At 36.8% G+C, this 15,487-nt stretch overlaps 1 protein-coding gene across 4 annotated transcripts; it reads right to left on the bottom strand.

The window, feature by feature from the left end:
• Positions 1–8,777: 8,777 nt before the first annotated feature.
• Positions 8,778–11,853, bottom strand: LOC110889105 (zinc finger BED domain-containing protein RICESLEEPER 2-like). 4 transcript variants are annotated; one of them, XM_035980685.1, is made up of 6 exons: positions 11,605–11,853; positions 11,277–11,324; positions 10,847–11,161; positions 9,544–9,638; positions 9,161–9,467; positions 8,778–9,079 (listed from the first exon to the last, which is right to left on the bottom strand). In XM_035980685.1, exons 2-6 carry the CDS (start codon positions 11,299–11,301, stop codon positions 8,982–8,984), a joined length of 840 nt encoding a protein of 279 aa, XP_035836578.1. In that variant the 5' UTR covers positions 11,302–11,324; positions 11,605–11,853; the 3' UTR covers positions 8,778–8,981. The 4 variants fall into 4 exon arrangements, with proteins under 4 accessions (XP_035836578.1, XP_035836579.1, XP_035836580.1 ...); XM_035980686.1 differs by having other exon boundaries at positions 8,794–9,079; positions 11,528–11,839; XM_035980687.1 differs by having other exon boundaries at positions 8,794–9,079; positions 11,480–11,839.
• Between the last annotated feature and the right edge of the window lie 3,634 nt (positions 11,854–15,487).

The raw sequence follows: 15,487 nt of genomic DNA on the forward strand, positions 1-15,487 counted from the left end.
GCTGGAGGAAGTTCAATTTCTGGGTCACATTGTAAATAGTCAAGGTATTCATGTCGATCCTGCGAAGATCGAAGCAGTTAGGAGCTGGATTACACCTAAGAACCCATCTGAAGTCCGTTCTTTTCTTGGACTAGCGGGCTATTATCGCTAATTTATCAAAGGATTCTCAAAGATCGTTGTACCGCTTACCGCTCTTACGCATAAAGACAAGCCTTTTGTTTGGGGAACCGAACAAGAGTCTACTTTCCAAACCCTCAAGCACATGCTTTGCAATGCTCATGTTCTCACATTGCCCGACGGGAATGATGGTTTCATTGTCTACTGTGATGCTTCCAACCTTGGTCTTGGTTGTGTTCTTATGCAACAGGATAAGGTTATAGCTTACGCATCTCGTCAGCTTAAAATCCACGAGAAGAACTATACAACCCATGATCTCGAGCTAGGCGCGGTTGTTTTTGCATTAAAGATTTGGCGACACTACCTATATGGTACCAAGTGTACGATCTTCACCGATCATAGGAGTCTACAACATATCTTTGATCAGAAGGAACTTAATATGCGTCAACGCCGATGGGTAGAACTTCTCAACGATTATGACTGTGAGATTCATTATCACCCAGGCAAAGCAAATGTCGTTGCTGGCGCTCTCAGCAGACGAAGTTATTTGCTCAGCATCTGCGATACTCAAGCCCAATACGATCTCGAAACCCTCATTCGTGAAGCCCAGCATGCCTGTTTTAATGAACGCACCCTAAAGAAGGAACGAATCTATCACGACAGAGCTCAACTAGTGAGTTTTTCTCGGCCGAATTTGGATCCCTAAGCGGACTGAATTGCAAAAGATTTTGATGGACGAAGCCCACAAATCCCGGTATTCTATTCATCCCGATGCCGACAAAATGTACCAGGATCTTCGCTATAAGTACTGGTGGTCGGGCATGAAAAAAGATATCGCTCTCTACGTTGGGAAGTGCCTGACTTGTGCAAGGGTCAAGACTGAACATCAAAGACCCTCTGGCTTACTCGAGCAACCCCCAATCCCTATGTGGAAGTGGGAGAGTATAGCTATGGACTTCATAACCAAACTTCCGCACACGTCATCAGGTCACGACAGCATTTGGGTTGTTGTTGATCGTTTAACTAAATCAGCCCACTTTTTGCCAATACGAGAAGACTACAAGGTAGAACGATTAGCCCGAATCTACATCGACGAGATCATTTGTAATCATGGGAGGCCTCGTGACATCATCTCTGACCGTGACGCTCGGTTTACCTCGCGATTGTGGGAAACGTTTCAAGCTCTTCTTGGTACTACGCTTAACCTGAGTACCGCATTCCATCCTCAAACCGACGGCCAGACTGAAAGAACGATTCATACTCTTGAAGATATGCTCCGGTCGTGTGTTATAGACTTCGGTGGTAATTGGGATAAATACCTGCCGTTAGTCGAATTCTCATATAACAACAGTTATCATACCAGCATCCAAATGGCACCATTCGAGGCTCTATATGGAAGAAGATGTCGATCGCCTATTGTATGGCATGAGATCGGTCACTCGCAACTAACCGGTCCTGAGCTGTTAAAAGAAACGACTGACAAAGTCCTCCAAATACGAGACAACTTGTTGAAAGCTCGAAGTAGACAGAAAAGTTACGCCGATAGAAGATGCAAGCCCCTTGAATTTGACGTTGGCGACTACGTACTCCTAAAGGTATCACCTTGGAAGGGTGTGGTCAGATTCGGCAAGAAAGGGAAACTAGCGCCTCGATACGTTGGACCTTTTAAGATTCTGGAAGGATCGGAAAAGTCGCCAACAAACTCGAACTACCAGAGGAACTCAGTAACGTCCACCCGACTTTCCATGTGTCAAACCTACGAAAGTGTCTGGCTGAACATGATTTAATTGTGCCTCTCGATGACCTCCAAATAAACGAAACACTACACTTCGTGGAGAAACCTGTCGAAATCATGGATCGCCAAACCAAGCAGCTCTGACGCTCGCGCAATCCTATTGTGAAAGTCCGATGGGAAGGCAAACGAGGCGAAGAGTTCACTTGGGAACTCGAAAGCGACATGAAGACAAAGTACCCACAGTTGTTTGTTACGGCTTCGGCCTAATTTCGGGACGAAATTCCCTAAACAAGGGGAGGCTGTAACACCCCAGTGTTTCGAAAGTCAAGTCAAAGTCAAGATTGAAGTCAAAGGAAGAAAAGAACGCTAATTACGATCTATCACTCCTTGCTTAATCCCTGTTTGACTTCTTTGATTGTAGATAGTCTACTTTATGTTTACGTTAGTTGTATTATGTGGAGTAAGTAATTATAATCGAAGTAATCAAAGTATATTTCTCAATACCAATCACTTTACGACTGTGAATAATAGGAAGTAACAATGCGATAAAGTCAATTAAACGATAATCGATCTAATCTAATCAGCATCGCGCTCGCAAACTCGAATTACGCATTTTGATGATTATACGTGTGAGTGTGCCTTATGTGTTACTTGTGCATGTTTATTTATGTTACGTGTGGTAATCAATTGAATCGCAATCGAAACGCAATCGAACTCAATCGAAATCGAACTATGATAGTTAGTGGAGAAGAGACAGCGCGCGATACGAATAGTTGGGATTAAAAGTAATTCGAATAGGAAACTCTATCGCATTCGTATTGCTCACAACCGAAATCGAAATGTCAAGAATCGTCGCGTCGCGCACTCGAACCAGATGCTAGCCGACCGGATAACCATCCGAACGGATTGTCATCCGCACGAATTGGCCGTCCGATCGGATTACCATCCGACCGAACTACCATTCAGCGCTATTTCTCGTCTTACGCGCCACTTATCGTTATGTTGTCATTCTAATCAAGCTAACCCTACTCTCAAGCGCTCCCTTCAATCCATCCAACCGCTGTGAGTATAGTCGATCCCTTTTTGCTTTATGCACTTTTGGGTGTTTACAAAATCACAATCGAACACACTACGCAATACTTTAAACGTTAACCGTTACTGCATGTATTACGTGACTAAATGAATGCTTGTTGTTATGTTTACACGTGGAATGCTGTCTACCTGCCTTAACGACAATAGTACTATAGTTTGGACTCAGCACCCGTTCACACGGGGGTTGTTAAGGACAATTATTTGCATGGATTACGGTGGTGATCATGTATTACGAACTGCCTTGGGCAGTCAACCCTCAGTCATTGGTATCGATAGATCCATGTCGATAATTAACATGCTTCGTTTTCCTCTGTGTACATGCTGGTTATGCGTAAACTATTTCAAACTCTATATGCTACTATTAAACTTGTATGCTCACCTTTACACTACGTGTATTGACTTTTATTTTAACGTATGTGACAGGTAATTAGGATGCTTAGCTGCTAGGGAAGCGAGGCCATAATAAGTTTCTAGAGGCCAACAAATAGTTGTCTGTACTAATGTAACCAAGAGTCTCTAGAAGCAGATAAACAATTGCTCTATTTGAAAATCTGAGTTGTCGGAATAGAACTATTTGCCTAGAAATTGTCTGTAATAATTCGTTTACCTTTTGAGGCATGGTATGGGACATGTTATTTTAAATTGAATGGTAATGATAATTGTTATGGAAACTTCTAGACAATCTGTTTCGCTCAGTGCCGCGCCCCGATGATTCCGCCATCGGTTGGGGTGTGACAATACTCACCTCTCAAATTCCTGCACAAACAAAACTTTTGTTGGATGTAGTTGATATAGCTCAGACAGAAATCAGATCCTCTCAACCACCTATCACTGAGTGCATGCCACCACAAGTGACTGAGTCTGAACTCCCTATCATTGCTAACCCACCAACAACACTAGAGGAGCTTACACTGTAGGATGTACAACTACTTCCTGTCAGTAGTTCAAGCGAAGCAGCAACTACAGGTGTTGGATCCACTGATCTACACCTGGCCAGTTGTTTCATAAATCAAACTTCCTTGAAGGAAATTTCCTCTCCAGCAACTCTGATAACCACTGATGTGTTTGTTCCAGCCACTGGTACACTTAAAAGGTTATCACTTGCTAAGGAAAGAAGTCCCTAGTACCGAGAACAAGGGGCATCATTGGATGAGTTTTGGGAAAATTTTCCTAAGGCAACCACTGATACAACCATTGTTACTGGGAAATGAGATGATCCCATTAAGTTGGGTGATGGTTTAATGTACCGAGAATTGACGGATAGAGTTGACAAGCTTGATACATCTATTGCAGAAATCAAAGACATGCTGCAACAGTTGTTGAATGCACAAAAGGTACCACCCACTGCTGCACCAACTCCAACAGCTGCTCCTTCATCTGCTCCCACTCCAAATGAGTTGTGGAGTTTGTTTCAACCTCTGCTACACTACCAAAGAGAATTAGCTGATCAGCAACATGAGATACAAGTTCAAAAGATCAGAAATCTCATGAAAGCAAGGTTTAAAGACACCCAGGCAGATATCAAGGCAATCAAGGCCCATTTACTAAACACCACAGGCACTGCTCCTCCCTCTATCATCTTTGTGGACAGCCCACCACCAGCTGATGCCAAAAAGGGGGAGAAAATGAAGAAGTTGACAAAGAAGGGATATGAAGATGGATTATACATTGCACCAGACAAATCAAGTATGCTTGCAGACATCCCTTTTCCAGATGGTTCCAAAAAGATTGATGTAACCACAAATGCCATTGCTGATGCAAAAGCAAGGGTAAAAAGGGATATGGAGGCAAAGGATAAAGCAAGGTTTGAACAGGAGAAGAGAGTTTTTATGGAAATGAATGAGCAGGGTATTTCAGAACCAAAGGATGAAGAAAATCCTAAGGTCAAAAGAAAGCAGCCCACTAGACATCAATCTCCCAAACCAACAGATGTTAAAACTCCTGTTGTATCAACAACTGTTGGTACTTCAGTGGTTTCAACAGCTGTTCCCCAAACAACTACCACCACTTCAACACACACTACAACTACTGCTCCCACTTCAACCACTGCCTCACCAAAAACATCATCACCACCAAAAATCACCTCACCACCAAAAACAACTTCATCACCACCATCATCTCCTGCTAAAAAGCAGAAGACTTTAGATGACACATCATCTGTTGTAATGACAACAGTGGTTGAAACACCAGTTGTTCCAACAACTACTGTTCCCACTTCAACCACTGCCTCACCAAAAACATCATCACCACCAAAAATCACCTCACCACCAAAAACAACTTCATCACCATCATCATCTCCTGCTAAAAAGCAGAAGACTTCAGATGACACATCATCTGTTGTAATGACAACAGTGGTTGAAACACCAGTTGTTCCAACAACTGTTAGTCAGCAACCTTCCACTCAAATCACTACCACTCAATCCATCAAAACACCACCAACCTCTCCTAAACCCAAAAGGAGAAGGGTAACCAATGTTGTCCTAGATGATGACACTTCACCACCACAAACAACCACACAATCACTGCCACTTGTACCTATTCCAAACCATGTTCCTCTTTCTTCAGCTCAAGTTCAAAAACCAAACACTGCTATCACTCCTGCAGGTGCTCAGTACCCTTTAGAGCTTATAGCAGTTAGAGAGGAGATCAAATCCTTCTACACTGAAGATGACCCTGCTAAAAGGAGTTTGCCATCTCTTGAAGGATATACTAGGCCAAATAACATTGAAGAATATATGAAGTTAAAAGCTCAACAAGTAGAGGATATCTCTAAAAGGAATTCACATGGTAAATCTGATAAGGAAATACAAAGATACTACCAATACCTGCTAACTCAGGTCAGAACATTGGAGCAGTTTGCAAAAAAATCTTTGTCAGTAACTATCAGAAAGAGCAGATGAAACCTTGAGAAAAGATTATCTTGATAACATCATGGCTTACAAAACGTATAAAGGAGAAAGGTACATGTACAAAGAATGGACCATTAGTGAGCTTGAAAGTGAAGCAGCCAGAATTCAAGATATGATCAAAAACAAGGTGAAGCAGACTCCTTATATCTGGGTAAAGTTTAAGAAAAATGTACCAGAAAGGACTCTGCAGCTGAAGAGGATGAAAGAAGAGCTGATTACAGCTGCTTTTGGGTCAAGGAATCAAGTGTTAATATGGAAGAGGATAAAGTGTTTGCATCTTACAAAAGGCTGGAAGAACTAAGGAAGAAAAATCCTAATATTCCACAAAAGCCTGATTATCCTGAAGCAGTGGTTTTAGCTAAGCCACAAAAGCAACATTTCAGGAGATCCACTGCACCTGCTGCTATCCTTTACCAAAGAAGGAATCAAAAGCAGATGGATAAAATAACAGCAGTAGATAAAGAAGCAGAGGATTACCTTGTGAAAGTAGGGGTTAAACAGATGATTGAAGAAAGACTTGAATCTTGAAATAAATTCAATCATTCGGTTCTATGTTAAAATGTGTGTTGAAAGCATTTCTCCTGTTTGATTGTGTGCAAAGTTTATTTCCATTTTAATTCTGCTGCATTACTTGTTCATCTTCTTAATTCTTAAACAAAAACACAATAAAAAAGAAACTCAGATCCTAACAACCTCTAATATGGGTTTATGATCTAATCCGGTGATTTGAGGACATTGTTGTTGAATCGAATGAGATGGTTGATGTAATGTGATCGTATTAATAACAAATAGTAATTAATATAACTAAGTTTCCCAAGCCCGGGAAGCAATCCCGGGTAAAAACCTAGTTATATATATGAATAGAAAGAGCCGATGAACAGTGTTTTTTGATTTTTTTTTCTATATTGTTTTTTTCTAGGTTTTTATTATTTTATTGTTTTATTAGTTTAAATTGATTTAAACATATTTTTATATAACTTTTAAGATACGATCAAAGTACCCGTTATCAAATAAGAAATCATAAAAATGAATGTGTAGTGATACCGATGTTGTTCGGTATGGTATGGTAGCGATACGGTAACCGGTTCATCGAAAAAAACACTAAAAATAAGTATTCATACTGATACAAATGTTGTTCAATCGGTTTTAATTGGATTTGATACGATAGTGACACAATATCTTTTTTCAAAAAAAAAAATATATATATCGTAATGTTGAAATAAAAAGAGGGGAACAATTGTTTTTAAGTTTTTTCAATATTGTTTTTACTATGGTTTTATTATTTTATTGGTTTATTACTTTAATTGATTTAAATATTTTTTTTTACTCTCATGTAACTTTTAAGATATAATCAAAGTACTCGTTATCAAACAGACTACAATAAAAATGGATGTATAGCGGTACCGATGATGCTCGGTATAGTATAGTATGGTAGCGAAACAGTATCTGTTTATCGAACGCAAAAAGAAGAAAAATAGATACTAGTATCGACATAATCGGTTTCGATTAGGCTTGGTACGATAGCGCCAGAATATCCGTTTTCAAAACAAATATCGTAATGTTGAAATAAAATAAACATAAAATGCAAACGAATCGAACCAATATCAACTGAACAACATATATAGGTACCATATCAATATGTGTTTTTTTTGTTTTCGATCGATGTAGCGTTTTCTCTTTCAATTACTATATCGAGTGCAGGTACCGTAACAAACCAAATTGATACCAACTTAATCCTGTCGTGAAGCGTATATCACTAGTTACTATTACAATTCAAGATTTGGGAAGGGGGTTGGTGGGCTAGGGTAGTTACATGCAATGTTTTAAATACCGGTATGAACTGGTCGGTTATACCGGTTAAACCGGATACCGGCTAATAAAGGCCAGCAAAACCTAAATACGGTATGTTATGTACCGCCGGTAAATCCAGTTCTACCGGTTCAAACCATTGAACCGGTTTGCATTATCTTAAAATTTGATTATTTTAATTATAATAAAATACGATATTAAGGTAACACCGACCTTCCATTGTTGGTAATTAACCCAATGTCTTTCATTCCAATATTTCATCGCTATTGTGAAACTGTTACCCACATCGTCCAATTTAATATTGTTTATAAATAATAAAAATCCTCTTAAAATGCATAGCATTTTACAAGAAAATAGTTGTTTTTAGATAAAACCATAATCAGTTATATAAATTATTAAATCTTAATTGAGATTGAATTATTTTTTTAGATGAATTTGTATTTTATAGAATTATAGTGTTAACTATTAAGCTGGTTGAACCAACCGATTCAACCGGTTAAACCATTTAAAAGTCTAACCCGGTATAAATAAAAAACCGATTTTTAAAACATTGGTTACATGAAGGTTTCTAATAAGCTCGAAAGTTTTCAGAATTACCATTTGACCTGGTCAACCTAAAAATAAGAAATTATAGTAATCGTCAAATCCAAGCAACTCACTAACACCCCAACACCTAATAAAACAAAACAAGAAAAACATGTGAATTAATGTACAAATCCACGAGTTGCAAAAAAATGAAATTAAGTTTGCAAGATTCTAAATCAGTAAATTTGTAGATTATTATACTGAATAATAAATCCTAATAATAATACCTAACTAATTAAGATGTAATTTACATCCCCGTTCAGATCTTTTCATTCTTCTATCATTCCACATATGTTGTAAATCTTGTATAACTCCCGAAACACTAGGGGTGCTTAACAGATTGGGTTTACAGGTTGGTGGTTTAACCCGACCCGAACCCGAAAAAATACATGAACCCGAACACTACCCGAACCCGAAAAATCCGCTAGACATACGAACCCGAATACGACTCGATTTTTCACGGGTTAACCCGAGCACGACCCACTTGACCCGAAAATTTATTTTTTTGCTCTAAAATTTGATAACCATAGTTAAAACAAAATCCAACATCATAAATTAATACTTACCACAAAATACATCCTTCAATAAGTTCTTTTGAACCAACAAATAATAGGATGTCAAAAGTTATAAATTACCACAAAATACATTCTCCAAAATACTTAAAAGTACCAAAAGATGATAAAATTTAAAAAACAAATAAAGTTGCTTCAACAAAATATAACATGTGCTGGTTTTCAATCTTCACCATCCATTGCATCTTCACCATCATTGTGTTGAGAAATAACATCTTCAATAATAGCATCCATTGCTTCCTTTTCTTTTGTTTGCAAACCTATGACAAAAAAATAAATGCACTAATATTCAACATTGAACAACATAGTACAACGAGATAAAAAAAGAAATACAACATTACCTGAATCTCTAAAAAGCCAATCCCGACTACATATCAGTGACTCAACAATTTGTGGGGTTAATGTGCTACGATATTGATCTAGAATTCTTCCACCAATACTAAAAGAAGCTTCAGAAGCAACAGTTGATACTGGAATAGATAAAACATCTCTTGCCATTCTACACAAATTTGGATAACGATATGCATGTGCTTTCAAAAAATCAAGAACTTGGACATTTTGAGATAAATCAATTCTTTGTTCATCTAAATACATCTCAAGTTCACTCTTTTTCAAAGTTGTATTAATAGTGTCAAATGTTTCAAACTCCTACAAAATTATAAATAACAATCAAGCACTATGCAGGGAAAGTTAGACATAAGCAAAACAAAGAAATGGTGTGTACCTTCCAAACATCCATTGATTGTTGGTTGACTCTTGTTGCATTCTTAGACTTATCCACATCAGAAGCAACAGTAGCTGCTGACCCATGTTCTTTTTCTAAATACTCATCATAAATGCCAAAAAGTGTGCTTTTTACCTTTTTGAACTCAACGGATTCTTCACCATACAGTCTATTATATGTTAACTCTAACATATGCAATTTATATCGAGGATCAAATATCACAGCCACAGCTAATACAAGATTAAATTCAGCCCAATATTTGTTAAATTTAGCAAACATTTATTCAGCTATTTGTTTCATAAAAGTATCCGAACTTTTACAGGCTTCAACCAACTTTAGCTGAATGCGAAACACATGAGGAAAATACAGAGTGGATGTAGTATAATATGATCCTGAAAAGGCTTTAGTTGCATTGTCGAAGATTTCAAGAAAGCAACATATAGTTTCGATTCTCTTCCACTCCTCTAAAGATGGACAACATTTGAAGTTTGAATCACTTAGTTCCAGTTGATAGAAAGAAAGTTGATAGTACAAAGCACTTGAAAGCATTTTATACGTTGAATTCCATCTTGTAGGAACATCTTGAAGTAAACCTTTTTTATCATCAAGAGAAATACATTTTCTAAAACTATTTTTTCTTATATGTGAACCCTTTATATATTTGACACACTCTCTTACTTTGTCCACTGATACATCAATCTTTTTTAAACCCTCTTGCACAATTAGATTCAATATATGTGCACAACACCTTATGTGAAACAAAGCACCATCATACACTAACGCATCTTTCAACTTTAACTGAGAGCGAAGAATATTAACACAGATATCATTCGCAGATGCATTGTCTAGTGTGAGAGATAACAATTTCTTATCGATACCCCAATAAGCAACCAAAGTATGGATTTTTTCAGCTAAAGAGACTCCATTGTGAGGTGGAGGCATATATGAAAAGTTAAGAATTTTTTTATGCAAAACCCACTCACTATCAATGAAATGTGCTGTCAAACTTATATAACCATCAGTAACTATAGAACTCCAACATTCGGACGTCACACAGATTTGACCAGGACATACACTTAATTCGTTTCGAACCTTACTAACTAATGAAGCATGCATTTTCTTTGCATCTGTTCTAGCAGTGTGCCTACTAAAAAAACTAACCTTCGGTTCCAAATACTTTAACAGATCTCTAATTCCTTCGTATTCCACAAAACTAAACGGTAAATCATGTCTAATAAGAGCCTGAACTAGCAACTCTCTAAATTTTCTTGACTAAATTGAGGATTTCTAGAAAGAAGCGGACCTTGATTAGAGGATAGAAGAAACTGGCCAATGTCTTTAGTTGTAATTTTCACACAGCTTTGTATGTGCCGATTTAGATTGCCCGTGCCATTCTTGCTATCAGCACTATACTTGTTTCCACACTTTTTGCATTTACACATTAACTCCTCTCCCGGTTTTGTATCTAACATTTCAAAATAGTTCCATACCATTGAAATCAACTTTCTCTTTTTCCCCCTAACTTTGGATGCAACATTAGAATTCAAAGATTCAGTATCTTCATCATCATCATCGTTGATAATAACCGGTTCATTGTTACGATTATCAATCACGGAATCTACAAAAAGTGTATTCGAAACAAACCATATTAATATAATTATATCACATATCTAATATCTTGAACTAAAAATAAGCAACATTACAACTGAAACTAAACAAATGTTTAAAGATACCTTGCTTTTTTAAGTTTTTCTTCATTGTCGAAGATTATAACCTGCAGGCTGCAGCAAAAAAATAAGCATATATCAGACCTGAGAGAACTCTGCCATAAACAGATAGGGTTTAAATTGACTGTAAGTGCGGTGAAATAACTGTGCTTTTCAAAGGAATTGTTAACTTGTTGATTATATATGTTGATAGGGTTTAAAGAAATAACTGAGAGAACTCGATTGGATATGTTGATTATAACTGTGCATATATCAACCTGAGAGAACTTGATTGGAATAGATAAAGTTTAGAACTCCGATTGATTGGAAAAGATAGGGTTTATAAGATTATAACCAGGACTAGGACTGGGAAGCAAATCCTCAACGATTATAACTCTGTATTCGCGAAGTGCCAGAATTACAGAAACAGTAGTATATATTGGACTTCTGGTGAAGGGTTTAGACGATTTAAGAACAGAGGTTGGCGCCTCAATGACGGATCGTTTCATCTTCGATCTTGGAACGAGCAAATCTGGTACAGTTAAGCAAATCTACGATCTTGGAATGAAGCAAATCTACGGTCGCCAATGACCAATCAATATATGCGATCTTATGTTTACAATAAATTTTTAATTAAAAGCAAACCCTCAACTATTTATATTGGCAGAACCAACCCTACACTTATATATATATATATATAATAAATGGGTTAACCCGAAAACCCGACGGGTTTGACCCGAACCTGACCTATTTAGCTAAACGGGTTTGCGGGTTCGACCTGAAACTGACCCGAACCCGTTTAGGGTAAACCCAAACCCAAAAAAGTCGTGTTAGGTTCGTGTCGGGTTTTCGTGTCGTGTCGAAAATTCACGCCCCTACGAAACACATCTTTAAAGCTTCGCGTACCTACAAACAGTGGCGAAGCTTGATATTTCCGACCCGAGGTCGAAAACGTATATACCCAAAAATTCTATACGGAAACTACATACTCTCTACTACTGAGCGAAAAGTTTGAGGGGGTCAGTCGCGCCCTCTCGCCCCCACTATGTTGCGCCCCTGCCTACAAACCATATATATATATATAAACGGGATAAGGAGAAAATGCTCAAAAGTGTGAGAACGGTGAGAACGCATCCTGGCCCAACACGTGTCACGCGACATACAGAAGGGTGGAGGGGCTTTTTTGTCCTTTCATATTTCTTTTTTTAAACGCGTGTCACATCACCTTTCCATTTTTTGGCGTTTAATAAATACGCGGCGTTTTTATTGTTTTAAGATCAGGATTATAGTAAACTTTTTGGCGTTTTAAGTATGTTTTGGCGTTTTTATTGTTTTTAGATCAGGATGCAGGCCTATAATGTAAAAAACATCAATAATTTTCTTTATGTTTATTATATCAAGTAGGATTCAAGTCTATAATATGACATGCAATTATGCCATTTTGAAAAGATAAATAAATGTTTGGCAATAATGTTACCGTCTCTTCATTTTACTGTTTAGCAATTACTGTTTCGTTCAATTTCATCTGTCAATTAGTGTTGTTTTTCTAGTAATACTTTGTTTGGCATTTTTTGACGTTTAATATAGCAACATCGTGCTTTGCTAGCATCCGTTCTCACAGTTTTCACATTATCAGGCGTTTTGGAGTTTGTAGTTTTTGGCGTTTTATACTCAATTTTTTATTAGTAGAGAATTAGATAATAAACAAGAGAGAATTAGATAACAAACAATAGAAAATGAAAAAAAAATAAAAAATTATAATCTACTTTCTCATCCAAATCTTCATTGTCATCAGACTCTTCTACTTTAACCTTTTTAGCGTTTTGAACCTGTTTTTGAATACCTTATGTAGATCCTTATTTTCCTACATAACGCCCGTCTTTAGAAGATGCTTATTTTTTGTGGCATCCTTTATTGTGGGTTGATATGTACTTGTTTGATGACATGTTGAAGACCAACGCCTGCTCTAATGTATTGATCCCTTCATGCCATCAATACATCCATCAAGAACAAAGTGACATGATGACATATCAGTGTCATCAGTCTCTTTTTCTTGAATATTTGTCCATCTCATTCAGCAAAAGATTATAGAGATACCCAAGTTAGAGAAGAATCCATTCAGTGAAACTTCATTCAGAACAATACTCTTTATGGAAGAAACGAGGTTCCGCATTTGTGGCTTTTTTAACTATCATTTTTTTAGCGTTTTTAAAGTGAATGATTTCTAGGAAATATGACGTTGTTTTTGGGTTGTGATCAGTTGATTATGCAGAGACGTCTCTCTTATAGGATGTTTTTGGCGTGTAGTTTAGGCGGGATTTTATTTTATAATAAATGATATTAATAAATTAGTCGTCTTTTCAGTTATTGTGTATTTTTACTGTTTTTGTTCAGCTTTTTATGAGTTTTTAGGGTCATAGACTTTCCATCTCCCAAGTTTGGCGTTTTTTAATTGCTTTAAGTAATTTTTGGCGTTTTTTTTTCATTTTTAGCTTTTATTAATACTTCTGCAAATTACTTTTATTATAGTTTGGGGATTTTGGCGTTTTACTGCATTTTATGGCGTTTCACATGCATTATGATTGTTTGGCGTTTTATTAATATAATGTATTTTTTTATTCTAAGTTGAAAAGTACATAACAAACAACAGAAAAAAGCAAAAAAAAAGTAGAAACAAATCATCTTCCAAATCTTCATTGTCATCAGTCTCTTTCTTCTTTGAAACATATTCACTGGCGGTTTGGCTTTGTCATGCTTGTGTTTTTGTGGCCGTTTGGAAAGACAAAATGACATAAGTTTTTTCTTTGAATGTGTATCTTCAAACAACTCATTAATGTCATTCGTCTTTTCATGCCATTATAATATTCATCAATAACAAAACACAAAAAATGACATAAGTCTGACCCCAGCATTTTTTTTGTTTAAGATTTGTCCATCTCATGCAGCAAAATGTTATTTGAGTCACAACACCTCAGGGAAGAACGCATTCTCCGTAACTTGGCGTTGAACAATATTGAATATACAAGAATCGATATTTGCTATTTTTGGCGTTTTACTGAGGAAATAGTGTACTTGAAAAAAACATCGATTTTTGGGAATCTTTGATGTTTGAGTATTTTGGCGTTTTCTAAGATGATTGCTATATATTAAAATATGGCCTTTTTGAGTAGGTGCGTTTGATGTTTTGGGGATTTGGCGTTTGTAAGATGAATGGTATATAGTAGAAAATATGGCGTTTCAGGTTCTGGGAGGTGTGTTTTTATGTCTGGTATGTTTTTGTTTATATAGGGATGTGTTTTGGTCCGTAATGGTGTTTTATTCATTAGTTGGCGTTTTTTATATAGAAGTGTAAAGACCTTTTTACCCTTAATGAAGCGCGTCCACTTAATAGAATTCGTGTTATTTACGAAAACGCCACCGCGCCAGTCTAGTCCATAGATTGTTTTTGATCGGACGGTCAGGATTTAGAGAAAACGGTGAAAAGTGTGAGAACAGTGAGAACGCCTATGGATCGTCCGATCAAAACAATCTATGGACTAGATGGTGCGGTGGCGTTTTCGTAAATAACATAACTTTTATTGCTGTGGCGCGCTTCATTAAGGGTAAAAAGGTCTTTTGAATTCTCTACACAAAACGTCATCGCATGAAACGCCATTAAATTACCACCTTAACCTACAATAGCACAAACCATCATAATCTAAAAATGCCATTAGATATGAAACGCCAAAATTAATTATAATAAAATCCCGCCTAAAACATCCTATATATACAACATCTCAGACCTTCCATTAAAACACACAAAAACCCAAACGCCATATTTAATATATACCATTCGTCTTAGAAACGCCAAAAAACCCAAACATCAAATATCATCTAAACCAAAACTTTTATTTGAAATTCAGTTTGGTTGTCGGTAAAGTTTCACTCAATGTAATGGACAAAATCCTAAAGTGAGGATATTGTCCATTTCATTGAGTAAAATCTTATTGACTTTATCCTCAACTTCCATTCAATTTATAATGCCAAAATATACAAAAACATTATTGAGGTTTGTTGTCAATAAAGTTTAGCTGTATGAGATGGACAACATTGTCAGACATCTTTCTTAATTGAGGATTAACAATGTTGTCCATCACCATACAGCAAAACATTATTGATTTTTTAAGGTGCTTTTATTTAGTGGCGTTCTTTTTCTCGGTAAAACGCCAAAAAGTTAATAAATCAAACATTGTTCATTG

This window comes from Helianthus annuus, chromosome 12 (genome assembly GCF_002127325.2).
Source record: "Helianthus annuus cultivar XRQ/B chromosome 12, HanXRQr2.0-SUNRISE, whole genome shotgun sequence".
NCBI classification, from domain to species: Eukaryota; Viridiplantae; Streptophyta; class Magnoliopsida; order Asterales; family Asteraceae; genus Helianthus; species Helianthus annuus.